This window comes from Trichoplax adhaerens, genomic scaffold, assembly GCF_000150275.1.
Source record: "Trichoplax adhaerens TRIADscaffold_3 genomic scaffold, whole genome shotgun sequence".
NCBI lineage: Eukaryota > Metazoa > Placozoa > Uniplacotomia > Trichoplacea > Trichoplacidae > Trichoplax > Trichoplax adhaerens.
Window position 1 is genome coordinate 7,024,751 of NW_002060945.1, and position 27,433 is coordinate 7,052,183.

At 33.6% G+C, this 27,433-nt stretch overlaps 6 protein-coding genes across 6 annotated transcripts; 3 read left to right on the forward strand and 3 right to left on the reverse strand.

Moving 5' to 3' along the window:
* Positions 1–250: 250 nt before the first annotated feature.
* Positions 251–6,070, forward strand: TRIADDRAFT_54779 (uncharacterized protein; the record flags this gene model as incomplete). Its single annotated transcript, XM_002110566.1, has 11 exons — positions 251–390; positions 1,352–1,432; positions 2,835–2,883; positions 3,593–3,650; positions 4,041–4,132; positions 4,258–4,333; positions 4,512–4,576; positions 4,917–5,079; positions 5,331–5,506; positions 5,709–5,778; positions 5,976–6,070. The coding sequence occupies 11 exons, from the start codon at positions 251–253 to the stop codon at positions 6,068–6,070; spliced, it is 1,065 nt and encodes a 354-aa protein (XP_002110602.1).
* Positions 6,071–7,962: 1,892 nt separating this feature from the next.
* On the reverse strand, positions 7,963–13,263 carry TRIADDRAFT_23113 (uncharacterized protein; the record flags this gene model as incomplete). Its single annotated transcript, XM_002111094.1, has 15 exons — positions 7,963–8,094; positions 8,195–8,350; positions 8,427–8,610; positions 8,706–8,813; positions 8,905–8,969; positions 9,049–9,174; positions 9,261–9,413; positions 9,513–9,583; positions 9,662–9,837; positions 9,938–10,050; positions 10,187–10,252; positions 11,480–11,666; positions 11,995–12,219; positions 12,791–12,870; positions 13,204–13,263. The coding sequence occupies 15 exons, from the start codon at positions 13,261–13,263 to the stop codon at positions 7,963–7,965; spliced, it is 1,902 nt and encodes a 633-aa protein (XP_002111130.1).
* A 3,477-nt stretch (positions 13,264–16,740) lies between these two features.
* On the forward strand, positions 16,741–18,021 carry TRIADDRAFT_50073 (uncharacterized protein; the record flags this gene model as incomplete). Its single annotated transcript, XM_002110567.1, has 1 exon — positions 16,741–18,021. The coding sequence occupies one exon, from the start codon at positions 16,741–16,743 to the stop codon at positions 18,019–18,021; it is 1,281 nt and encodes a 426-aa protein (XP_002110603.1).
* Positions 18,022–19,502: 1,481 nt separating this feature from the next.
* TRIADDRAFT_54782 (uncharacterized protein) lies at positions 19,503–22,133 on the reverse strand (the record flags this gene model as incomplete). The annotated part of the gene is made up of 8 exons (XM_002111095.1): positions 19,503–19,593; positions 19,787–19,903; positions 20,085–20,190; positions 20,279–20,425; positions 20,551–20,591; positions 20,702–20,817; positions 21,003–21,134; positions 21,906–22,133. 8 exons carry the CDS (start codon positions 22,131–22,133, stop codon positions 19,503–19,505), a joined length of 978 nt encoding a protein of 325 aa, XP_002111131.1.
* A 783-nt stretch (positions 22,134–22,916) lies between these two features.
* TRIADDRAFT_22364 (uncharacterized protein) lies at positions 22,917–23,723 on the reverse strand (the record flags this gene model as incomplete). The annotated part of the gene is made up of 1 exon (XM_002111096.1): positions 22,917–23,723. The coding sequence occupies one exon, from the start codon at positions 23,721–23,723 to the stop codon at positions 22,917–22,919; it is 807 nt and encodes a 268-aa protein (XP_002111132.1).
* Positions 23,724–24,414: 691 nt separating this feature from the next.
* Positions 24,415–25,878, forward strand: TRIADDRAFT_23183 (uncharacterized protein; the record flags this gene model as incomplete). Its single annotated transcript, XM_002110568.1, has 5 exons — positions 24,415–24,438; positions 24,543–24,643; positions 24,767–24,821; positions 25,211–25,300; positions 25,699–25,878. 5 exons carry the CDS (start codon positions 24,415–24,417, stop codon positions 25,876–25,878), a joined length of 450 nt encoding a protein of 149 aa, XP_002110604.1.
* Positions 25,879–27,433: the final 1,555 nt, after the last annotated feature.

Consider the following 27,433-nt stretch of genomic DNA (forward strand, 5'->3'; position numbering starts at 1 on the left):
ACTGTTATTGTTCTACAATAGGAAGTTTTACATTATTGTGTGGTTTTCGATGAAAATGCGAAATAGTGCGGAAGAATAGACGATCATGTAGTGTATTAAAGAATCAACAAGATTCTAAGTAGGTCATTTGCATTAGGACTGTATGTCAAGCTATCAACTATGTAAACAAACATCCTGTGCTTAATGTTGATCACAGATCAATACAACATTTGTATTCAATTCTAAGTGGAGACGACGTCAAAGTGACAAGATGGCCAAAGTCGAGGCTAATTTGAATTCAATTTATAACGATCGAAGGCAATCGCGGCCATTATCGACCGCTACGGTACCATTTCGTCTACCACCAACAAATCAAGGACTATCATTTGAAGGCAATCGTGAATGGCGTAGGTATGTTATATTATTAACTGACTCTAGTCTGGGATAGCACGATGATCGATCATACTATATCAATCAACCGCTAACCTATCATAGTTTGGAATACGGTAGTGCAACGTACTTACTTCATGTAAGCAGAAATCTTGTTCAGACATCCAAATCTAAAAGATAAAATCATTCTTCATAAGTTGAAATTGCTTTTCTAAACACTATTCAATCGATTATTGAACCTAATCTTTCATTTCATAATAACCATCCACTTGTAAATTTATTTTTTCTCACTAGTCAGGAGGATGATTTGTTTTAAAATCATTCCGTTGAAAGAATACTAATTATCGCCATCGCTTTTTCTTCCTTCTTTAAACATTCCTTTCTCACTAGTACACTACTAAAGGACAACATTTTACTTTTATCATCTTGCACATAGAGACAAACCAGTACTACATAACCAATATGTACTTCTGTATGTTATTGATTATCGATCGTTAAATAATTATCTTCATTTTAATATAAAAAAATTTGATTGCAAAGAAGGCCAATTCAATTGGACTTTTCCTACCGCAACAGGATAACGTGGGTAAGATGAAAGAAAAAGAAAATTGAGCAAAGAGTTATTCTCTAAAAACTTCAAAAATGTTGATCTGGCCATATGACAAGCTATCTCCACTTATGATTTCCTTTTAGTATTTTTTGCGCTTCTTTTTTTGCATGCTTACACTACCGAAGATGACTTCGCTTCCTTTTTTCTCCATACTTACAAGTGTATTACACTTATTGACGGTAAAAACGAAAACTATAACACTGTCCATTGTCATTGCTGACTTACGTTCTTCATGGATGATTTTAAGACACGTAGCCATGATTTTTTATTCAACTATTATACTCGTATTCATAATCATTTGTGTAGATGATTAAGCACCGTTCGTCGTATTTGTAAAAGTAATTCTTCTCCTTTTTCTACCTCTCATGACAGTATTGTAGCGAGCATTACCACGTTATTTCAGAAACGTAGTAGCAGTTATATAAGCTTCGATCAAGTTCTGGAGAAAGTCAGGTAGGTGATTAATTCTACACTCTTAAAATAATTGATTACAACCACTATAATTAAGATATCTCGTTAAACTAGAACTATAGACTTTTGCTTTTTTGTTGTTGTTATCACTCCTAAGTAGTGATGTTCAGTTAAATTAATTACTTTGTCGATTTCCAATTTAATAGCAAGAAAGGAGAATCTTGATAAATTGATTTCATTCTAATCTAATTTGAGTATATCTTTTGTTCGAGATATTTATTTGGATTATAAATCAGTCACTAAATTTACTCGAATAATTTATAATTCTTGTTAAATGATTAAAGATTGTCATCTGGCAGAAAGATCAATGCATTATTATGCTACTATTTCTTTAGTTGTAGTCAAACAATATTATTCGACTTTACCTAAAGTAGTTCAAATCATTCTTCTTGACACTATTAATAGATAGTGTAGGCGGTTTTTATTAAACCTTATCCTATTTCTACCTTCCAATATCTGGCTATGTATATACTTAATATCAAATCAAGTAGAAAGTCATCCTTTGATGTAATTCACGGCCTAGATAAGTTGAATTATCATCCAATATACCAATGGCATGATTATGCTTATAAAGTAAATAAAGATTAATCCTCCGCAATGCGAAAATATTAAAAAATTTATGGATGTTAGATTTTCTTTTTTTCTCAATTTAATTTTCGAGGACTCTTTCTGTTTGCACTTTACGATACAGCTATAACGTCACAATGAACTATAAATCTTGATTAAGCTGCTGATAATACATTTAAAAAATTGCCCCTGTTAGAATGTAGAACAGAATCGCCTTTTATTCAAGCGCCAATATGGGCAATGGTTGAAATACCATATACGAGTAGTGTTGTCGTGAAGTATACAAATTTTATGAACATTTATTAGAAATTTCTTTAACTTTTCTACAGTAATTTATATTTAGCATTAAGGTTAATGAGTCACAATAATCATTTTAACAACTGTATTCCCGGCTTGCGATTGAACAGTTGTTACTTTTCTCGCAAAGTATGCACGTACCTGTACAATTCAAGAGGCGGTTCATTTTATTAATTAATATTTTTTTCTGATTTCAACTTCTTTATTAAGAAAATAACTAGCCATTATTTTCCTTTTGACTAAAATGATGTCAATTTGATCAGTCATGTAGCAGATAAAATGTTCAAGATTATCATCTTTTAATGTGGAAACTGTAACTAACAACGACTTCCCGATAGCTGTTTTAGAATTGACACAATATATAGTAAAAGAATGCATAAAATAACAATGTTAGACAATATCTATTTTACAATTTTATTACGCTACAATGCTTGCAGATGTAATAAAAAGACACGTAATATTAGTTTCATATTCTTTACTAACAATACTCATTTATATATCCTCTATTTATTGCTAATAGATTAATCTTGAACTCAGAAACAGGAAATTTACTCTACGATTATTATCAGGTTGGTTATTGATTTGATGAAGACTTTTTGGGAGGGGGAAAGAACTGTATTCCATAGTAAGCTGTAATTCGATGCTATACCACTTTTTATAAAAGTATTTATTAGTATAAATAATTAGTAGCCATACTACAGTTCAAAATTATGCCTATGTCGGATACGTAGTATATAGCTACGGTCCTTAGGCAGTTTGCTTGAAGACTCCAGCGAAAGAATTATTTTATTCGTAATTCTATGAGGCAATTCTACTGTAAATCTCCTTGTACTCTTCTATTGTACATCAAATCAGACGTGATTAGGCTACCATCAGCCTCTTTTCTCCTATTTAAGCCTATATTCATTCTATTAGCGTACAATATCCTCAAGTTAAAATTATCTTAAAAATTTTTATTGTAATTGCAGCTATAAATAATGTTGACTAGATTGTAAAATAAATGAATTTTTCACTTCAAGATTCCTACGTGTTAATCATATAGATATTACTATCACTGAACTTCTCTTTGTATCATAATTATAAGTCTTACATATAATTGCATGTTAAAAATATTAGCTATTACTTAACTTCGACTGTAATATACGGTAAATCGTTTCGCGGATGCAATTCAAATACCAATCTAGTTTTCTTTCTCGGTACGTCTTTGTGAAATGTAGTAGACGTACGCTATTACGAAATCTCATAGATTCATTCATTCTATCTATTTCAAAATATTAGGATCATTTACTAAAGAAAGGAATGATTATTTTACGAGAAGAAGTCAAAGATCTTACTGGTAAGAGCTACTTTGATAATGTATCTAGTGCCTGTTAAGCGATATTTAACCCAAACAAATTAACCCGCTCAAAGAGCATATGCCACTTTTATTACAGTATATTTATCCACTGTTAATCACAGCATATCAATAATATTAAATCTGTGATCTCTGCTCAACTTGAAGTTATAGGATAGGTTATAAAAATAACACATATACTTAGATAGGCAATCTAAGACCTAGAACTGTTGTAGTACAGAATAAACGGGATGTAGTAGCTACTATTCCACGATATCCTAAAGTGGCGTAAATTTTCCCGTAGTTAAAGGATTAATTAGATTTGCATACACATAAATGATATAACGATAGTATCACTTTGATAAAAATATTAATCCAATAGTTTATGTGCAGGTGATGAATTATTAAAGAAATTGGTGATATTGTGGAATCAATTTTTCGTCGATATTTTGCCTGCCTTACAGATTTTATTTCACCCTATTCAGGTAATTTTATATTATATTATTTTATTTTCTAAAGTGATTTATAATTATCTTTCATAACCCAATACACCATATATCGCATTCGTAAATAAATATGAACTACTAATCAAACCTCTACAATTTTGTAGACAAGGCATTTAAGCATCCGTCAGGTAGCTTTAGTGAGTTTTAGAGACATTCTTTTATTGAAAACAAAAATTGAAGGTTAGAATATGTAATCAAATTGTTTGGCAAAATGGAATTAAATGTAGAAAGTGTTTTGTAATTGATCACGTAGGAGACTGATTTAAGATATTTACTCTGTATTTCATAATGGTATATACTGTAGTATGGTAACTTTGCTATTTCAGGCTCTTAAATTTTGTTTTACTTTTTATCTTAGAAACAATTTTACTCGAAATTGCGACTATAACACCATCTATCCAACAAATGCTGTTGGTTTTATTGGTAAGGCATATATGCTATCGCTATACATATTCACAATACTGTTTGTACTATCCTTTTTATTCGTAGCATATATCTCTACTGTATCATCCGATGATATTAAAGTATTTCTAACGCCGTAATACATAATTTTAACATTATCGTACCTGTGTTTCTTCTATTTTCAATCAGCTTAAAATCATAATTATGACATCATTTCAATTTTCAATTTATTGTAATTCCGTAGTAAATTAATAATATGCAGCATCTATGCTGATATTGATATGCCTTTACATTTATGACATTAATGCCATATTTTCAAAGCTGATATTTCGTCACTATATCTATTATTAAATACTTTTAGAGCGTTCATGATAAATCACCACCCAATGAAGAATATATACGCTTAGAAAAAATGGCAGCCAAAGTAGTTAAGCCTTACATGCCGGTTAGTTATCGAAGCAACAATCTTGATACAGTAACACCAGATAATCCATATCTAAGGAGAATCAGAGATAGTATCTTAGGTAAGGTTTGGAATAGTTCTCTTTCATATTTGGGTTATAAGTCCAAAGTATAAATTAGCATAATGTATTAATATGTAATGTACCTTAACTAGTGAGATAGCAAATATACTAATAGCCATTTTAAATCAGACGGAATTCGGCAAATAATTAGAAAAGCAGCAGTTGTTCTATTTGGTAGTATCGTTAAAATCTTAGCACGGTCTATATTAATATTAATTTATTAATCGTTTTACTTCTTTATACAAATAAAGAAGATAAAGATATTGTCATGAAAGTGCCAATTGTACTCAGGTCCGAGTCTGCGTCATTTAGTAACAGTCGTGATACTAGTAATGATTTCAGAGCATCCTTAGTAAGTGGTGGAATAACCTTCGATGCAAGGCCGCATAGTTTCGCTGGAGATTTGCCGTTACGTCGGAAGCACAGGGTTACTGTATTATAATAGTTAAAGTGGTACACTCGTAGGTTGAAGTATTGCTCTGCAAGTTGAGCGGCAGCTTGCTATCCTGATTTATGATGGGATGACTGAAATTGCTTTGACTGGTTTTATAAAGAATTGGCTATTAGGTTTTCTTATACTATCTATCAATGATTGTAATATTGTATAATAACATATTTATCCAACATAGCCGGTAATTCACGGTACATACTTAGGTAACCTTGAAAATCCATTAACCTGTGACATTTATGTAGCAGCTAGTAAACTCTTTAAACACTGTTTACAAATCTATACGAAGATCAGTCATTAAAAATGTTGATTTATGATATCATACTGTGAATCTGTAAGCCTAACTATGGATCGACATGGCGAAACTGTCATATCGTATACATTTGATTTTAACCACGCTACAAGGGTTATAACCTGTTTCGTTATATTTTATATAATTTATGTATAGGATACACGACAATTAATTCCATTTACGTCGGGTGGTCTACCGGCACCGATAATAGAGAATTAGAGAAGGAATACGAATTAAATTACCTGAAGTAACCCATGTATTTCGTTGATTGTTCTTTCATAGTGACTAATAACAATTACTATTTCATTAAATAGATTTTGACAAACAAAATAATCGGATTTATGACGCTTCATCCATTGTATACCGACTCAATAAAGCATTCAATTTTCGGAAATACATGAATTTATTGAAAAGTGGTGATAATGATAGTTGTTTCATTTAAACTACAGTTCGTATAGACCTCGTACGTTGCCTAAGTATTGTAGAAGATTGTACGATCTAGTAAAACATCGGTAGTACTAACAGTTACTAATATGCTTGCAATATGAATGAAAGAATTGTTATCCTACAGAATTAGGCTGGATAAAGGAGCAATCGCAGGTATTCAGGAGTCACAATAAAATTTAACCTACTTGAAATATAACATAAATGTATAGAGTGTATCCCATATCAAAGCGATTAAAGAATACTTGAAGCAGTTAGGTAGTAAGTATTGTACAATGACAAAGAGTAACCGAAGAAGGTCATTATACACAATATGTATACCTAACAAGGTACGTATTAACGAACAGCATGAATCATACTACAGTATTAAACAGGTTATCAAATGTCAGTATCAAACATCATTTCGGTATCTGTCAGATTTTACAACCGTCGTAACTAGACTCAGCACATAAGTATAAAACTGCTCTTGGGCGATCGCATTTTTTATGTACCAAATAATGTAATTAATACTAGCATTCTAATATATCTTTTCAAATACTTGATACAATCAAATCGTGGCTATGGCACGAAGGTAATAAACCTCTTACCACACAATTAGATAAAAAGCTAACAAATATTCAAACCAACAGTTCATAACTAAATAGAGTGAGCTATAACAACATTTTTGATCTCACTCTGATATTTAGTAATTAGTTAACATACAGAAATAGAAATCTCTCTTTCGAGATAGACATTAGCAAATAACATGTTGCGGCTTATTGTCAGGGCCGTATATCGCCCACCACTAGGTCAATTTACTTAAAGTTTAGTTGTCACCATTTGCTATTTCCATAGAATTATCACCATCTACAATTGCAGAACTACATAAATATAGGTAGAATTAGCTTAAACTTTCTCCAATGTTCTCATAAGAATGTCTTTTAATTAATGTAAACTACTGTACTATGCTATACTATCACAATTCGGCCAACATACCTCATTTGCGACGAATTTTCCGATTGAGATTTTTGATTATTTTCACTAACACTATTATCTATCTCCATAACTTTCGGTTCTTCCGTTTGATGTCTAAATAATATTACAATACTATAAATATGCAAAATGTGTCAAAGATGAACGCAATAGCAATACTCTACTTACGGGGATATCTCTATCGAGTTAGATTCCGATGAGGCTTGTCTATAAAATAATTTATGTGGTTACTTAAGGTACAAAAGGGTTTTTCAACAGTAGTATCTAAACATACTTTCCAAAATCTGCCCAATTCCCATCAGATATATTAGATCCTTCATCAGCAGGCTTAGACCATATCCCTTCATCTGATACTTGAGCGTTGAAATTTGCTGTCCAGGATGCTATTATCGTAGGACACGAAATAAATGTCTTAATTATTAGTGCTTGCATTTAACAAAATACAGCCATTAAAATTAATTTATTGTTTACCGCTATTATTTTGATCATTTTCACCCTGCTCTGATTGAGCAAAAGGATTCGAAAAAGAAATAAGTCGATCGCCATCTCCAGTACCATCGTCTGATGAATCACTATCGCTGCTACTCCTATTGTGCTCAGTATTATCTTCTTTTAGCGCTTGCCTATATCGAATAAGGCCATATAAAGTAAAGATCAGAATAATATAAACATATTAAGACAATTCAAGTAAGGAAATACTATACAATAGTAACAGTTGTCATAAATATCAATAGAAAGAAACTAACTCATGGGATTCGCTGGTAATTGAGAACTCGCGTTCTTCCCAGACATCTTCGGTGGTTTCGTCAAAAGCAGCCATTTTTTCGTTACAGCGTTCTTCGAAAATATTGGCTGAATTCTAAAGAAATATCATCGAATATACGATATGGTGTAAGTATATATTGTAATAATTATTCGTACGTGTACATAGCTACAACTATGAAATGAATTTTCATCACCATGCTATCTTGTACATCAATTTTGAATTTGACATCCTCTAATGCGTCATAGTGAGCCTTAAGGCATTCATCATCGTCTTGAAATTCATCTTCATCGTATGATAATTTATCTATCATACTAGGGCCAAGGTCAGACATTTGATAATGATTGTAAATCTAAAAAATTTCGAAAGAATCGTTAAAATTATATACAGATAGTGAGAACTAGTTTAAAAATTGTTATAGTAATTACCTTCGGTAAATTGCCAGTAACAGCTCTAGGAAAGTCATCCTCATCAGATATGGAGGATGTCCCAGAATTGGTCGGCTTTACTAATTCGATAGCGTTCCTCTTATTTGTCTCCTTAAGAGAACCAGAAATGAACTGATCCCATCGCCCATGTATATCTTCGGCAAGATCTGTATAATCACAATAACTTAATTACTTTTATTACCCTCTTGATCATCATTAACAATGATGTATAAATTGTGATGAAATGAAACTAGTACAGCATTCTTGCCTTTAAAATACGATTGAAGTATCTCTTTATTTGGACCTCTTTCTAATCTAGTAGCTACGGTATTAGCAATTCGAGTAAGATATCCCATATGGCCTCCGCGTTGACCATGAGGATTTGCCCTATCCAAAGTATATACAGCAGTTAGTAAGCTCTTCAATATTAGTCGTGAACCATGCTACATCTCAACAGAAATTTAAAATTTAGACTAACGTTTCTTTCTCGTTGTCTTCCCAATTATCCACTATTTTTTCTAATATCCGGCAGTTTTGGAACAGCTGTTTTGGTACAAATTAAGGTTCACCGTATTATTTAAATCAATATTTGGCAAAAAGCTATAAAAATTTATGTACTTACCGTATTTATCAGAGGAGATACTCTAGCACCATCCTCTTCATTTGGTGTATTGGTAAGGATTGTAACGATACATTGCTCCACATGTAAATGAAGGAAATTATTCCAGGAATATTTGAAGAACAGATCCTACATGATGAATTATACACATGGCCGCATTGTTAAAAAATATAATGTCATTGACGGAAGATTTTTATTATAGCTTGGAAACTTACCCACAATAATTCTAAAGTTCCTAATTTAGCCAATTCAACGTTGACTGCATGAACATTTGTAAGTAGTAAAGCTGAAACTAATTTAGCGACATGCAATCTGACATTTCCTAATGGTGGTTGTAGTAAGCCAGCTGTAGTCCGCATAGCTTGCCTCTGAGAATGGTTCAGTAACATCCTCATTAGTTGAATATTACAGTAATCCTTACAGCAATATACAATATTACACGTATAACACGAGCGAATTTAACTTACACGAGGAGGAGATTTTAAAAGGTCGGTTAAGTCCCTTAACCTAGGTATTATTCCTTGTATTTCATTATCAACTCCTGGAATTGTTGAAAATGTCTGAATTAGAAAGCTACTTAAAATTCTTCGTAAGAATAGATTTGATAAGATCGTACCTTCAGCAAATTCCTTAGTGTCTATAATCACAGATGCGTCTTCTAATTGTTCACTGGTCCTTCGCAGATCTATCATCGCAAGTAATACCTGAATACCACTTACAATAGCAGAATCGCATCTTTCGCCATTTGTTTCTTGCAACATATTTTCTATCAATAGTTGAACAGTTTCTTGCCTGTGCATAGCCATAAGCAAAAAGATTTGATTACAATTGTGTCGGCAACAGCATAAGAGTAATTGCAGTAGACACAATTATAGCTTAGTAATATGCTCACCTTTCAATTGTACGAAGCAAAGGATCATGTAGCTCACTGTCAACCATAGTTGGTAAACGTTCACGTCCTTGTCTAATAATATCACATAGTACTTGCGAAGCATAAGAATGCATCTACAGTGATATGAGTAGTATTTATTAAGAACAATCTTACAATTTCAATTTACATAAATACTGCCAATCTGTTTGAAACAATAGTATTTACTCCGCCTAAATTATTATCATAAGAATTCAGTAAAATGTGGTATACCTCGCTTTCGATTGCTGGATTAATAAGTAATATCAGTTTTGTTATTAGTGATTCTTCGTCCAACCACTTCAAAAATATAAGTATATTGGTCAGAAGATAATACAATTTAAAAAAAAATCTTATAGTTTTACTATTCAACTGAGTTAAAAGCCCATCGTGAAATATGTTTTTTTGCACCGATTGCATTTTATTGCTCGCTACATCTATTAGATAGTATAAGACATAGCTGGTTATCGTTGCGTTCATTTACCTCCAATTTAAGCCAGTATGATAATGGTAACATAATACTGGGGTAAGGTACTGGAGGATATATTCCAAACGATAATATTAAGTACACGGACAAGTACTCAATAAATGTCAAAATTTTAAGCAAGATAGCAAGTACTAGAATTCTTGAACAATCTATAATTATTCGATACGCACTTATACTTGGGTATGGTGTAAACTGACCATATACGTGACAATCTTAAGTCGACGTGTATTTGTTTTATATCGCATTATTCCCCTACCCATATTAACTATATTATAAGATTTTTGCTAAGATAACTAATAATTGATTCCGCTGTAACTACTTATAAATTGCAGGATACAGCCTTTTGATATGTAAGTACAAAAATACTAAGAAATTTACTATATTACCTATGCACTAAAAGCTATGTAAAATATACATTTAAGAAAGATGGCACAGCAAATAATGGGGAATGAAATCTTTAATATGTATAGCATCATTCAATTAAGATATTTGGCATTTATATAACATATTAACGTATTATAATAGTTTTGAGCGGTATTATTGAAAAAATTCATACGTTTCCTTAACTCTTATCAGCCATTGCAACATACAGTACTACTATTATCTTAATTTTCAATGGAATGCAATTAATTTCGTCTAATTGTGCTGTTGCTAGATATCTTGACTGCTATCTTAATTAAATATATTGAATCGAAGTTGTTAATCAAGCAAAAATATTATCAATACCTCTCTGACACTACACTACAACTAACATTTGGGCAACGGGCGATATGGATATCATAGTACCTTCAACAAATTTTTAAAGTGATTCGAAATGTTGTAAGAATAGATTGTACTACATGTAGAAGATAGTTAGGTACATAGTTTTAACGTGAAATGTACCACGGATAACTATGCACGAATAAAGCTTGGCATTGTAAATTTGAAAGAAATGTCGATAACAATCTTATGATAATATACATGTATATTGTTTATGATGTACTGTTATAAAGGGATCGTGTGTATAACTATGAGGACAGAATTTCTGAATGACAACGTACCTTTAAGATGGCAAATTTTAGCTGTGGATTTTCAGTACAGGTGACTAGGCGCATAAGTAAATCCATAATCGCTGATGTATTAAAATGTTTCAGAATAGTATTGACAACGCCATCATGGCCACACAAATAATTAAAGGTAGCTTCTGTATTCCTCTTTAATAATATACCAACAGTCTTGCTAAAAAAGCTAATCACCATTGTAAATAATTGCGTTAATACAGAACGATTTATAATACTATAGTTTACTGATGAAATGAGATTGCTACTCTATTTAAAAGCGATTACTATTCCGTTAATCTGCTATACAATTTATTGGATGTCTAGCTACTGTACTCACACCGATGAGAATTTAACATTGGGATACAAATCAGAAAATATAGAATTTTTAAATACAAGGTTATTGTCATTAACTATCTAGACGAAAATATGATTAATTTCTAACTATCTAGAGCAATAGGTGAAGATAAATCAATTTATTAGATATTTTTTTGTAATTGGTTTGATTGTCAACGTACCTAGCTAATAAAGGATTTAAGGGAGATTCATTATCTAGAAATGACCATAGCTTTTCAGTTAGTGCTGGTTCTTTAACTAAATTTTCAGTAATTGAGAAGACGTCGCAAGTTAAGATTTCGCAAGATGTACTTGGATACTTGAAGCGACTTTTTTCATCGACATCTTCTGAAGGTTCATTTACAATATAATTGACCATTGCTTCGATTGAAGTTGGCCTAGACAGACTGTACGAGTAATGACAATAGATAAATATTATAGTTAGGCAATTTATTATACACTGTACGTTGACGAAGATGATATCGAAAATAAAAGAGAGAAATTTTAAGATGTATTCTATCTTCGTAGATATATACTAATACCATAGACGCCGGTAAAAAAAAATATATATGATAGTTTATTCCATATAAAAAATAGCGTTCAATGGAAAAACGAAAATAATAAGGATCGATCGGTTCTTACGATAAGTTGTAGATGTATATATTTATGATAATAACAAGCATATAGTTGGCGACTGTTTCTAGAGTTAAATACGGACAGCGAAGTTATCCATGTATTCCGAGTTTGAAATTTGTCATTTTTTTTTATCAAATGGTCAAGATTTGGTAACTGGTTTTCAAAACAAGTACGGTGGCGCACTTTTTTTGTACGAGTTATTCGCGATTACTTTTATCCCGTCAAGTAAAAAAATAGTCAAACTATTGGTTATCAATTGAGCAATAAGGCAACAGTAGTTGTTCTTTTTTATTTCGCTACAACAGTATCTTAGAAAAACAGACGACGTTGAAAATAACTTACAACTCAATTAATTTAGTATTCTGTGCTTTACATTCTTGTAAGACATCGTCTTCATCGAGAACTTCTTCAATGGTTACATTCTATAATTGATAATATTAGAAAATCAATTAACTTACTCTGTATCAGGTAGTTGCATTGACATTTTTAATCTCATAAATGATGATTAGCATTTAGCGCAATGCGTCATAGAATGAAACAGTGATGAAGAAAGCAATCTCCACATCAAGATATTTTTCTAAATTACGTCTAGTATAGTATAATTATTCATCTTTCAGTGATATCTGTCACGTAAATTATTCTTTACATGACCTATTTATTACAACTAGGAGAATGATACAAGTAACTTTAGGTATGATAAATACATGATCAATTTTTTAATCATATATAAACAAAATGATTGACTACGTTGTTACCTCTTTACATAAGATAGAGTCGATAGCAGACACTTGATGATAGTTAAATTTCCAAAACATGTTGTAGATTGTTATAACCAGCAGCAAGCGATTTCTAATTTAAAGATATCAATCCCAGTTAGAAATAAGAGTAGATAAATAAGGTATTTTTATCGAGGATAATGATTCATCATTGCTATGTTCATGATTAGAAATGATAATACTCTCATGGATAATATTGCTAACACGTTGTCATTCTATACTGTTGACTTGGCAGTTATAAAATAATACTTTGACAAGATTGATCTTAGAGTTATTCTTGCTATTTAATTCTCGTTACAAATTCATCATTGTCAACTTTAAGTAGAATAAATTGTACATTAGAGTTGTAAACAATATTGAAAAAGTCGAAATTAAAAGGGGGATTGAGTCTATCGACAATCTTTTCTTTTCCGCTTGAACTGTGTAATTAAGCAAGTGAGGTAGTTGATTTATATAGGAAATGAGTCATTAGTTGTATGGCGTAGGACAAACTCTATACCACAGTATAGCCAGTGTAGTCTAGTCTAGTACAGTAGATAGTGGTAGGCTAAGCGAATCAACGACAGCCAAACTGGGATACAACTGTTGAAAGATGACTGACATGATGATATTTTCCTCTATCCTTAATTGATTAATTTATATTTTAATAGAAAGAATACTTACTAAATCATCACATTGAACTAAGAAGATCTTTCTATGTTTCCTTTCTTAAATAGGATAACGATAGAGGTAGAGTAATCGATGAATTAATTTCTGGTAGACGTGTGTTGGAATTTTTTTCCCCAAGTCTTTCAATATTGCAGTATACTTTGATGTCAATTTACCAAGTCTCTCTTCTTTTAGTCTCACCCCCAAAATATACTTGTGTGAATTAGTGCAACTTTTCTAGCTAATCAACTATCTTAATCTTGAAATCAACCAAAGGATAGAACCAGTTCAATTATCTTTGTCATAAGCTTTCAAATAATACACACATGGAATGTCTATTTTCCAATTTTCCTGCTGACAAGAGAATGGTTGGATAATACAGAGGGGCAGATGGGCAAAACTATCGTTGGACAACGTTTTTCAACTAGTTTATGTTGACTGCGCAGGGTATTACAAAGTCGATTATAGTTCACTAGTTTATTTTACGACTGCATTCTAACAGTATAATGTACAAATCAAAGATACCAATGAAAGTAATCCTTGCTGAAGAGTTGGAATTGAATTTCAAAGAGGGTAAAGGGAACACGCTTGCCGCCGCTTTGACACTTTTTTTACAGAAATGTTGCCTGCCCTAGTCATCGGCAAGGCAATAACGACGAGAGTCGTATCAAAGCAATGTAGCCAGCTTGTAGTTATAACAGTATGGGCTGAATGAGTAGTTCGATTGCAATACGATCGATTCCCACTGTACAGTACAGTACCGTACAGTGTAAGGTACGGTGATGTACAATACAATGCATGGTCAAGTACTGTACAGTGCAGTACAGTACAGTACCGTGCTTTACAGTACTGTACAGTACACTGTACACAGTACTACAGTACGGTATCGTACTGTACACTGTACACTGTACACTGTAAAACTGCTGACAGAAATCTTCCGCGTCCAGTCCAGCACTATACAGTGTATTGTACTGTAAACTACAGTACAGCGTACTGTGGACCCCCTCCTCTGTACAGTGTACAGTACTGTACAGTACAGTACCACTTTTACAGTATAATAATATAGTACTGTACACTGTACACTGTACAGTATTTTATGCTAGTACAGTGTTTTCATCCGCAAAAATAAGATGAAAACCTTATACTGTACCGTACAGTAATATTTGTAATTTATCTGTAATTTAGCTGTACAGTATATTCAATTCATTCAAATTTACTAACGAAATTTAGATGTCATATATATATATAGACAGGTAGTGAAAGATCTACCGGACTTTAGTGAGCGTTATTATGAAACTGTTCAAGAATAAGCCTTACTGGACAGCTCGGTGCAGTAGAATACTGTACCGTGTACACCTTGCTCAAAGCGTAGGACTAGTCCGTGGCTGAAATTGTACTGTACTACTGTACAGTACAAGGTGTACTGTATATCTCTTTTCTCTTTCAGGTGTACTCGAAGTTATACATTGTATTCTGCACCTTTTGTGGCATGTTTCATGTTTTGTTAGTACATTACTGCAATGGAATTTCAAGAGCTTAAGTGGACACCATCAGTCATCTATGATACTAAACTTACCCAAGTGTAATGTCATGGATTACTAAATTTAATTAAAGCGTACGACTACAAGACAATATAGTAATCCGATACAGTGAGAAATCGTAGCCGCTGGTGACATCATTGGCTTGATTTCATATTACGTATATGATCGTTACGTAGTAATGTACAATAATATTATTGGAGCACTGTTTGAGACACAGATATGAGTCATAGCATTGTGAATAGAACATCAACTAAACAGAATTCTTATTTGCACGGCATGGTTAACTAAATAGTCTTTAACAGTAAACAATACTATACTGTACTGTAGAGTATACCACTTTTGCTCTTCCTTTGCGATATCTTGGCAACAATTGACACTGATCTTCATATAGGTACTATTTAACTTGAATTCTCAACCACTATGATGATTTACAGATGAGCTTTTACCTCCACTAGTATGAACGTATCAACTACGGACTACTCAACAATCCGCATAGTCTACTGTATGTTCCAAACACGGGAGTCGTGACCTCGTTGCCCTCACTTAGTATAGAGTACAGTACCGAACCGCTGCCATGTGTACCTCTAGTGGAGTAGTGATGTGCAGTAGACCATGTTATTGAATGCATAATAATTGAGAGACATTTGTGCATACATAACCACTATTAATATTATTATTATTAAATGTTTGTTAGTTTTAGAGTCGGACGAGGACGGAAATAAGAAATTTCCATCAGGAGATTTGAATTTCAGTAACTTTGCAAAATGCTATTTGACCGCGCACTGTAGACTGTAGACTGTAGACTGTAGACTGTACACAAGGACAGCTCAGAAGTTGTGTGACCCGCGGGTCACTCACTCACCCCGTATACAGTACTGTACAGCTGTTTCATGAACAACACACACTCATGTATGAAACTCACTGGTCCACTCAGCCCAGTACGGTACAACCACATGTGCTGTCAAGGACTACTACAAGAATGGCGATGAATGGCACTAGCGGTGGTTGGAGCACATACAGTTTGCAGTAACAGTACCGCAAAGTAGAAGTCACAGGCTGACAGCTAGAGTTCAGGGCAAGTTGAACTCCATCGTAAGGAGACGAAGAAGAGCATCTCGTTAGAACCTAGATAGCCGCATTGATATCAGCGTGTTGTTCCGTTATTTGGCAGTAATTTTTGAAATAGGATACTGTATTGGTAGCAGAAATGGCATCAAGGATACTTTCTCAACCAACAACTATGACATTCCGAAGGCTAACAAAGCAAATTTCACCTCTAGCTAATTTTCCATCTGTTAGGATGGCATCTAAAGTCGCCACTTCCAAGATGCCCAATATTGTTTTAGTCGATGCCGCAAGAACACCTTTTTGCATGTCTGGGACTCATTACAAAAATTTAATGGCGTATGATCTCATGCGTGGGGCAATGATAGAATTAGTTTCTCGAACAAACCTCCCAAAAGATGCTTTAGACCATGTTGCTGTTGGCACTGTTGTACAAGAAGCACAAACTTCTAATATCGCTCGAGAAGCACTATTAACTGCCGGCTTTTCCGATAAAGTTCCGGCTCATACGGTAACGATGGCCTGCATATCGGCCAATCAAGCAATAACATCGTGTATGGGTTTAATTGCTACCGGCCAAGCCGATACGACTATTGCTGGCGGTGTAGAATTTCTTTCTGATGTTCCTATTAGATTATCACGCGGACTACGTCAAAAATTGATGGATATGGCCAAAATTAAATCCGCCGGCGGTAAAATTACCTCCCTTGCTTCTCTAAAATTAAAAGATATTGGTTTAGAGCCACTGGGTGTATCGGAATTTTCTTCCGGCGAGACGATGGGCCATAGCGCAGATCGTCTAACTTCAGCATTTAAAGTTAGTCGCAATGAGCAAGACAGCTATAGCATACGTTCTCATACACTAGCTGCAAAAGCGACTAAAGAAGGAAATCTGAGTGATCTCTTTCCTTTTCAAGTGCCAGGCACTACTAATGTTGTCAGTGCTGATAATGGAATTAGAGTGTCAACACCAGAACAAATGGCTAAGTTAAGGCCAGCTTTTGTTAGACCCTATGGTACTGTCACTGCTGCAAACTCCTCATTTTTGACGGATGGTGCAAGTGCTGCTTTAATTATGTCGGAGGAAAAAGCACTAGAATTGGGTTACAAGCCTAAGGCATACCTACGCCAATTTGTATACGTATCGCAAGATCCAAGAGAACAGTTGCTGTTAGGCCCTGCTTACGCCACTCCTGCTGTATTAAAGAAAGCTGGTTTAAATTTATCAGATATTGATGTTTTTGAATTTCATGAAGCTTTCGCAGGTCAGATACTAGCCAACTTGAAAGCCCTAGATTCTGATTGGTTTGCTCAAAAGTATATGGGCAGGTCAACCAAGGTCGGTGTTCCACAATTAGAAAAATTCAACTTATGGGGTGGATCTTTATCTATTGGACACCCCTTTGGTGCGACTGGTACTCGATTGGTATACCATGCAGCTGAAAGACTACGCAAAGAAGATGGGAAATATGCTTTAGTTGCTGCGTGTGCAGCTGGTGGTCAAGGCCATGGCATTATTGTAGAGCGTTATCCATCTAAATAAATAATGATTTTAATTTTAATCAATAGTAGTATTATTGCTAATTCATTCGCAATTAAAAATAATATGTAAAAGGCCGCAACAATTCACAATGTACAGCAATATTGTTTTTGATATACGTGTATACCTTGTTAAAATATAGGCTGGGCTGTATTTTGTATCAAAATGAAAAATGTTGCTTTTTTATTCGATAACAACTACACCATGTAACTTCATGATCTCAGTAAAACAATACAGGTCTTCATCAAGCGTTCCGCTAACATAATGACGGTATACAGAACCGTTAAAAGTTAGCAAAATGTTATACTACCCGCATGCGGTACTGAGATATTTACATAGGTTTTGATTGTATCACAACATATTCATTTTGCTCACAAAAGAATTTACTGGTATAGTATACTGTATAGGTTTTATGTTATACAAATGTTATAGCATGACTGCAACGTTGTATGCGGAATGTTTTGCTTAGGCAATTTATGCATCTAACATACGTATAGTATTATTATTGAACTTAAATCTAATAAAATGTGTTGCTGCAAGTCTTTATATAACGGCATTTAAATAAATAAACAGTTTTCTCTTGTGAGGTAAATTAATTTAAATCATCAGATTTTTTGTTATTGCTTCGTAATTCAGATAAAAAGATAAAATGCTTGTTAACTTTAATTATGATGCATTTGTAAACTTTAAATTCTATCGTATACGAGTAGTGGAGCCCGTAATACCCTAGTCTAATGGCATGGGTGCTAGATTTTCAATACTTTACTATCCTAAATTATTATACACTAGGACTACTGTATTAAGTTCGTATGCTATTCTTGAATCGCTGGACAGTAACTTGCAAGTAGTTAAATGCTTTCTTTGGAAAAATAGATCAGAATTTTTAGACAAAATCTATTGTAAATTCAGTTTTAATGCTCTCATTGGGTTAATTTCATTTAAGAAGAGTCGTTGTACATGTCATCATTGAGAGACAGGCATGGACGTTAGCTCATGCATCAACATTGCTTGATAAAATTATAATTATATGCGCAAAATCCTAAATGCACAAGTAAAGAAGCTGTCTATGCAATATACTAGAACCATATGTACAGTACACATTCATAAATGGACATAATTTATATTTCTACGACCAAGAAGAATGTGTGAAGTCGTGAAATTAACTTCCATATTATATTTTAGTGCAATACATAAAGTGTATAATGATCATAAGCAATATACATAGTATATACGCGTATATCTTGTAAGTCTTGAAAGAATTGAATGCCCAAAACTATGTAACTTTTGCGATAAATTAACCGTTAAAACATGAAAACAGTTTCACATTTTTTCAGTATAGATTATACTGTACAATAACATACAGTGCATATAGCATAAGTATCCATATAATCCATAAATGGCGATGATAGTTGTTAATTATGATTATACAATCAGTGGTCTGCAAAGATCTTTACTTTTAATGTAACCCAAGTACCACGGTAATATTAATTATTTTGGGGCCACCAAAGTGGTTTGCTGGCTGTAAGAGTTACTTCAGTGTTGTTTGTTGTTTTAACAGATAACAATCCAGACAAGCTGCAAAACAATTATTCAATCAACGTCTGGCTTATCAGATTGTAAATCATTAGTACGAACTATGACGATTATAATAATAATAATACTTATAATCTACTGGAAGAATTGTATCTTTACAAAACTTGAAAACACTATGTAGTAACGACCCATGGTCGATAGAATTTGTGTACGGTGTAGATTAGCATTTACTGACCTATCAGCAATTCTTAGTAATGCAACCCCATACTTTCCCGAAAGAGCTCGTAGCTTGCCACAATTTTTATTCTTATCATTTAATACAGTTGAGCCAAGGAAAGCAGCATTATCGTCACTAAAACATTGAAGTGTGCATAGAATTATTCTTGCGCAAAATTATAAAGTTCTTCATCATAAAGTAAGCATAGCATTAATAACAGAATGGGGTACGAATAGGATTAATTGATTAATTAATGATTCATTAACACTGTGTAGAATATCCTTCATTCGGTCTAGCGTATGTTCATAGTACTTACATTGGATTTAAGAAAATAACCGGCATGAGGCGTTTTCTTATAACGCCAGTGTGATAAGTTCTAGCAGTCAGTTCTTGTCCCAGATAGCATCCTTTATCAAATTTTACTGTAATTGGTAATTGACATATTTGTTAAAAGAATTGGATAATACTTTATTGATGCATGTACTATTACAGAACATGGCATACACGTACCTCCGTCAAGATAATCTAGATTGTATTCTAATGGTAATGATTCCCCTGTAATTACTTCTGATACTCCTTCACAAATTCCTAATTTCATGCGATCATCCACATATTCTTGATAATTTACATTGATTAAATTTTGAGCGTATTCAGATACTGTGTGAGGAAATATAGTAAAATCTTTATAGTTAACGAGTATAAGTAAAATTGAATAAAACATATTGCCCTAAATTTAACATCACGTAAATGATAGGTTAACGCATTTCGTCGATACAACGTACAATTCTTGTGACGAGGTATTATTATCCTCTCTCCTAGTTTTCTATGTTGACGCAAAATAAATTACAAACACATATTAATAGACTATAAATATAACAAATATACGTTAATATGAAATCATCGTATCATCATGCACTATTTTTTGTAACTTACTGCAGACGAGGATCTTTCGTTCTTAGAATTGGCTCATTTTTAAATGCTAGCGATTCTCTATCATTATATTTAGCCCACCATACTGCTAACTCCTGATCTACATTGACGATGTCAACCTAGATGAATGTAATATTAGCCTGTTAGCATTCCTATCTTATGCTAGCAATCATATTGGATGAAACATTCGTTTAATAATAATACATACGTATGCACTCATCATGATTTATTGCATTTAATAATTTGGCCTCGATTTATTTCATATACTCGCATACAGGTATTAGAAAATTATGCCAATACCTACCTTCGATCTTAATTTGTAAAATTTGCAGTGATTCTCGATTGCTGTATTTACGCGAACGTCACATTCTAAAAGGTAATATTCTTCATCGTCATTTCTATTTTTATATAATAGGATATCGTATAAGATTCGACCCTAAAAATATAATGAATATGAAGAAATATGTAACATTACCCATAGTTATTATAATTTCCCGAAATTACTATTTATAAGTACAAGAACATAGTGAAGTATAATTATCATAGTACTGTAATTAATAATAATATCTATTTTATATAAACGTAACAATAAAGATAATACTACAGCTAACCAGGTATCGAACAGGTCTAGGACATTATACCCTCATACTGGTATCATCGACTTGATAGAACAGTATAACAAATTGAATAACTTGGATCATTCGGTGAATTTATTTCGATGTTTACACTTTGCGGTTATATTAATATCGCTTACTGTTAAGGTAATACATCCAAGTTCGTTACGGAGTAGCCGCTAATGACAGACTCCTTATGTCGAAAAAGCATAAAATTCATCCAGATATCGAAGAACATACTCATGCATATAGGATTTCTGGGAAAGATGTACGAGTTATTCATCATAAATACTTATCGTCGTATAATTTATGTGAAAAAAAGCTACGACTAACTGATCTAATTACAGTATAATTACTAAACCGAGAGGCGTAGACTCTCATAGTACCAGCACATTCATGCGAATTTACAGTACAGTATAAAAACCGTGAGAGCACGCCTATTACATCACGTCCACTCGTACAGTAACCTTAATAGGTAATAATTATTTGTGGAATCGATACAACTATGATCCTCCAGTTTAGTTAGAATCTCTAGAAAGTTTCATTCTTTAAGAATTTGATAGTTAGGCAAATCATCTTTCTTTAGAAATTACCTTCGGATTCAACAACATGGCATAAGATGCCGGTTCTGTGGTATTGATGTCATTTGTAATCAAACCTTGTAGGAAAGTGGCAGCATCCGGACCGGATATCCTCAATAAAGATCGTTCGAGGAGAGGTGCACATTCAATACATGCCTGTAATGTGCTCTTATTTGTATATAATCGGTAAAGATTTTTATTTATTATATTCTGTCTGAAAATTCTTGGCAAAATTTGCATCCTGGAGCCGAATGCTTTTCCTTTACTACCACACAAGATGAGCGAGCCACTTACTGAATATTTTCTATTGGGCGCTTATATATTTACAAGTTATACCGGGTTCGGATGTACATACTGTACTGTATACTGTACCGTATGTTATATAACGCATGCGTTATTCATTATCAATAATGGGATCGTATGGCGCACTGCTACTGGCCACTAGCTGTGAGTACTCAGTACAGTACTGTACTGTACACTCCGTGCACGTCTGGACTCGTTTCAGCTTTCAGCTCATGATCAGGCTGCACAAATCGGATGCATGTTTAGCTAAATTCGGAACTCTCTATTTCTTCTAAATTCACAGTCAATTTGCAAACTGTTGTGTCATAGCTCTGTTCCTTTATTAGCTTTCTGCTTGCGTTTGCAGTACGTCTATCTTAAGGATTAGACGTAAGCTGTAGTAAAACTCTAACAAACATACAGGATAGTTGTTTGTAAGTCAATTATAACAAATACTGTACGTGCATAATAAATTTTAGATCTGTTAGAAATGGAATAAATTAACAATAATTCGGCTTCGTCATTTGGACTAAGTAACAATCAGTAAGAAGTGCACTGTATTGCATGATTGAGCTAGCGGCTAGAGTTGAAAGCAGCATTTTGGCAATAACAAATGGTGGATCAATTCGATTAGACAAATGGCTTAATTAGCCTTAATAATATCTCGATTATTAGCATCAGTAAAACATCGAAAATCAATATACGCCTTTATGCACAAACCAAAATATGTAGAAGTTGCAATTAATCGCCTCTGCTACCCCGAGGTGCTGCCGCTGTAATTTCTTCCCAATCTGGCCAGAACTTTTCTTTCATTCTTTCAACATAGTCTACTAAATTGGTTAGCTCTGTTGTTAGTAGTTGATGACAGTAGCCCGACTTAGGTGTTGCATACAGGATATTCGCCAGACAGCCAAACATGCATGCATCTACTGTAGTAGGAGTATCTGCTAAAAAGTAATCTTTGCTTCCAAGAATTACTGAAAAAGCTCTCAAATCCTGCTTGCCAATATGGTGTATCTCTTCCGTAGAATGTCTTCCAATACCATGTCCATACATATACTCAGAAACAATTTGCGGGCCTTGATTCTTGAAAAATGATCTCCAGTTTGGCCGGACGTCGATCATGTCAAGCCATTCTTCCTTTGCGTCGAAAATTCGAGTTTGTTCAATCGTAGCCCAAAATGTGTTCTCCTCCATGGTTTTAGTCAGTAATTGAGCCAATGCTTTCTTCTCAGAGCTGAGCTCTCGATCTAAATCAACTGAAAACTCTTTACTTAAATGCTCAATACAAAATGAGGAATCTGCAACTTCTTTATCATTGACGATGATCCAAGGTACTTTCCCTTTACTGGACATGGTAAAACTGTAGTCATTCTCATAGGGAATATTTGCCATCCTTAAATAAGTTTCCAACTTGAGTGCAAAAGCAGCTAAGCTGGGTACTAAGCAGTTGCGGTCCACTTGAAAGAGTAGTACCTTGCCATGAGGAATATCGTAGTGTTTCCTGCGAGGTGCAGTAGGTCTGTAGATGCTGCCATTTTTGAACATGAAATATGTTGCAGCTGTGGCCGCTGCTACGCCACAAGTAACTGCGATTGGATGATCGGAAGCAAAGGATAATAAATTGGACATTGCAGAGGTATGTTGCTTAGAATAAAATGAGAAGAGAAGCTAAAGGCGAAGGCTCGGTTGTTAAATAATAACCGAAGCAAGCACGTACAGTACAGTAAATAGCTCAGCTCAGCTCAGCTAAGCTCAATCGACCAATAAGGCGCTTTGTACAGTGTACAGATTACAGTGCATTACACCGATAGACTGTATACTGTACACTGTAGTACCTGGCCCCATGCTCGTACCATAAAATTGTGCAGTACTCTACGGTACTGTACTGTATGGTGGACTACCAGAAATTCTATACAGTACAGTACTGTACTGTCTAGCACTTTGCGCATCTCAGAATACGTACCCTCGACGTCAGAAGTTGCCTTAGCCTAAACCCTCCTCGTCAAGTAAAATTAGTCGACTGTCTACCTCTATTTTCTTGTTTAGTTCTGCTTCTCATCCCTGTGCGGAAGTCATTTCTAGCATTGGTTGACTGAAAATCGAATAAATTCACCATCAGAACGTAGGTGGCCATCGAGATTTCTTCTCCATTATACTGCACTGTGCAGTGTACACAGTATACAGTGCTACAAATTTGCGATCATCGAAATATTCAGTACGTAGAGAGTAGAGAGTCATGGGTGAAAGGAAAGTCTTAAATGTAAGTAGAATGTTCTCTGTTTAGATATCTTTCTAGATAGGTCTTAAATCATGTTGTTATAGGATAGAATCAGCTGTACTGATCTTTATATTCTTCATCTATAGAAATATTATCCTCCAGATTTCGATCCAAGTAAAATACCCAGATTAAGATTACCTAGAGATCGTCAATATACTGTTCGTTTGATGGCTCCTTTCAATATGAGGTAAGCAATCAACAATGTTGTCCTCATACTGCATTAGTTAAAGATACTTTTGTGGGTAGATTTTGACTCTCGTACTTCTTCCCGGCATAAAGTAGCGTATAACTCAATTTCTTTACTCGATAGGTGTACGACATGTGGTGAATATATCTATAAAGGCAAAAAATTCAATGCTAGGAAGGTAATGCTATAAAAAGTTACTGTGTTGTTGAATAAGTTAAGAACGCAACTGCTAGCATAATTTGCTAACTAGATTGATTAAATATAATTGTTAGTAAATTAACCAACTATAAATTTTACTGTCTGAACAGTTTATAGCTGCCATGCGTATACTTTATTTATCATACTATAGTGATGTTAAAACTTCGTCCCTGTACAGTAACGTTTTAATTGGATAAAAGTTTTAGGTCATCATAAATGAACGTAGTCGTAGCACATCAGTAGCCGGTGTACGTGTATTTTCTCATAATGCGTACATTTGAGCTAAAAAATGGACACCTAACTGATCTAAATTTACTCGTGGAATTATCTCTGTAGAATATTCAAGCATAATGTCTACTGTTTAAATAGGAAACTGTGCAAAATGAAGAGTACTTAGGGATTAAGATATTCCGATTTTATATAAAATGTACCCGATGCCTTGCCGAAATCACTTTTAAGGTAAATTTTTATTAAATATTTCAATGAAATACATCTGCCTACTGTAGAGTAGTTATTGGTAGTCCTTTTGATACTTGCATTACTCATTCAATCTTGCTATTAGTAAAATAGTGAGGGAGTGTAACTTAATAACCCATTATTGATGCAATTAATAAATTCCGTGTTGATACCTGCGTTGTATTGTCTTCGGTGTAACGTACAGGTATTCATAACCGAATCATGCGATACAGTAGTTAAATTTTCATCTACGATATACGAAAATCTAACGTTTCCTATTTAATTTGCTAAAATTTCATCATTGATCTTAGCCAGTATCCTAGTTCACGTACCTTTATTATCGTATAGAAATATCTATCATGCAACAACATGATAAATTGATAATAAAATATCCCTTATAGACAGATCCACAGAATACCGACTACGAATGTGAACATGGAGCAACGCGCAATTTTCAAGCACAAAAATTTGCAGAAGAAGAGGAAGAACTTAAAAAGCAACAAAGAGAAGAAGAGGAAATGAATAATCCAATGAAGGTTATTTTACCTATCTTTGTTAAGAAGACTCAAACTTCGATATAATCTCATACCATATACCATTGCTGTAACGGTTCATTGATATCTTCTTGTAGGCATTGGAAAATCGAACCAAAGATTCTAAGGCAGAAATGGATATGCTAGATACACTAGAAGAAATTAAGGATCTAAACGCTCGTAATGCTAAAGGTAAATAATACATAGTTTTGAACCGATGATTCAACTAATATCGAATAAAAAATCATTCTCACTGTGATATTAACATGATTTAATAAACTAGTTATTTTCTTAATCTCGAAATTATTATTGTTATCACAATATGCAACAGTCGATATTCGAGAGTTACTAGAAACCTATCACGAAGATTTTGTACAGGAGCTAATTGAAAAGCAAAAAGACGAAGAAGCGATAATTCAGTAAGTGATGGATAAGAATTACTTTTTTATAATCTATTAGGTCAGGTTGGATGATTGTTAAACTTTCGATATCAGGCGAATGGTTTAAATTTTAACCGTTTGTTAATAGAACAGTATTTCAAGCCGAAGTTAACAAAATTAAACGTCTCGATGATTCTGATGAAGATAATGATGATGAGATAGGAACAATAAGAACACAAAATACAAATTCTACACTTCCTTCGAAAAGGTGCACGGATATCATGTTGCCGGTGAGTACATTGTTGCACCGTCTTATCCGTATATTAAATTGAATATAATGTGAATCACCTATTCCTTCAACTGTGTTTCTAAATCTTTTATTGCATAGGATGCAAATGAACCAAGTCAAAAACGCAGAAAAAATGTGGACAAGATGTCCCTGCTATCATCTATGGTAAAAGTGAAAAAAAAGCCATCCAATGCTGAAAACTTGTCAGCAAATAAGGCAAATGAAAGTTCTAATACTCCAAAGCTGCCCTCATCACAAGGTGGTTTGGGTCTTATTTCTAACTATTCAGGAACAAGTTCTGAAGATGATTCATAATATCAAGTAATAGGAATAGCTTTTCTTTCAATATTTCGTGGTGAATTTCTTTGCTATTATTGCACTATTTAAGATTTGTCCATATATTGTTTTTTACTCAATGTAAAAAATTTTTATAGCGTAAGATAGAATTATGTAGTATTGTAAATTTATTTACTTTCCTTTGATAAATGACTGCAATGGGAGTAACTTATAAGCAGCCATGACAATCATGTTACTTAGTTTACATTTACTGCCTCATAAGAAAAGTTCAAACAAATGAAAACATGAACAGCTTTAGTATTGTATCTGTACATAGTTTTACGACATAAACAGGACGGCGATATTGGCCCATGAGGTATGCTTCTAGCGCACGATTAAATAATATTTGAGTCATGAACTTATAATAAATTTTGTCAAATGGGCCCTTCTTGTAGTTTTGTCGACAAATCATGTGACATCGCCTTTAACTTCAATTAAAAATGATTACCATGTTTCTAAAAGACTTGTTATCGTCATCAGCTTATCAATAAGCTGCTGCCTTCACTTTATTTCGAACAAACAGTAACAGTTGGCTATTATTATTTGGATATATGATAACTCTAGGTCTAATAAAGACATTCTCAGTTATAGTATTAGA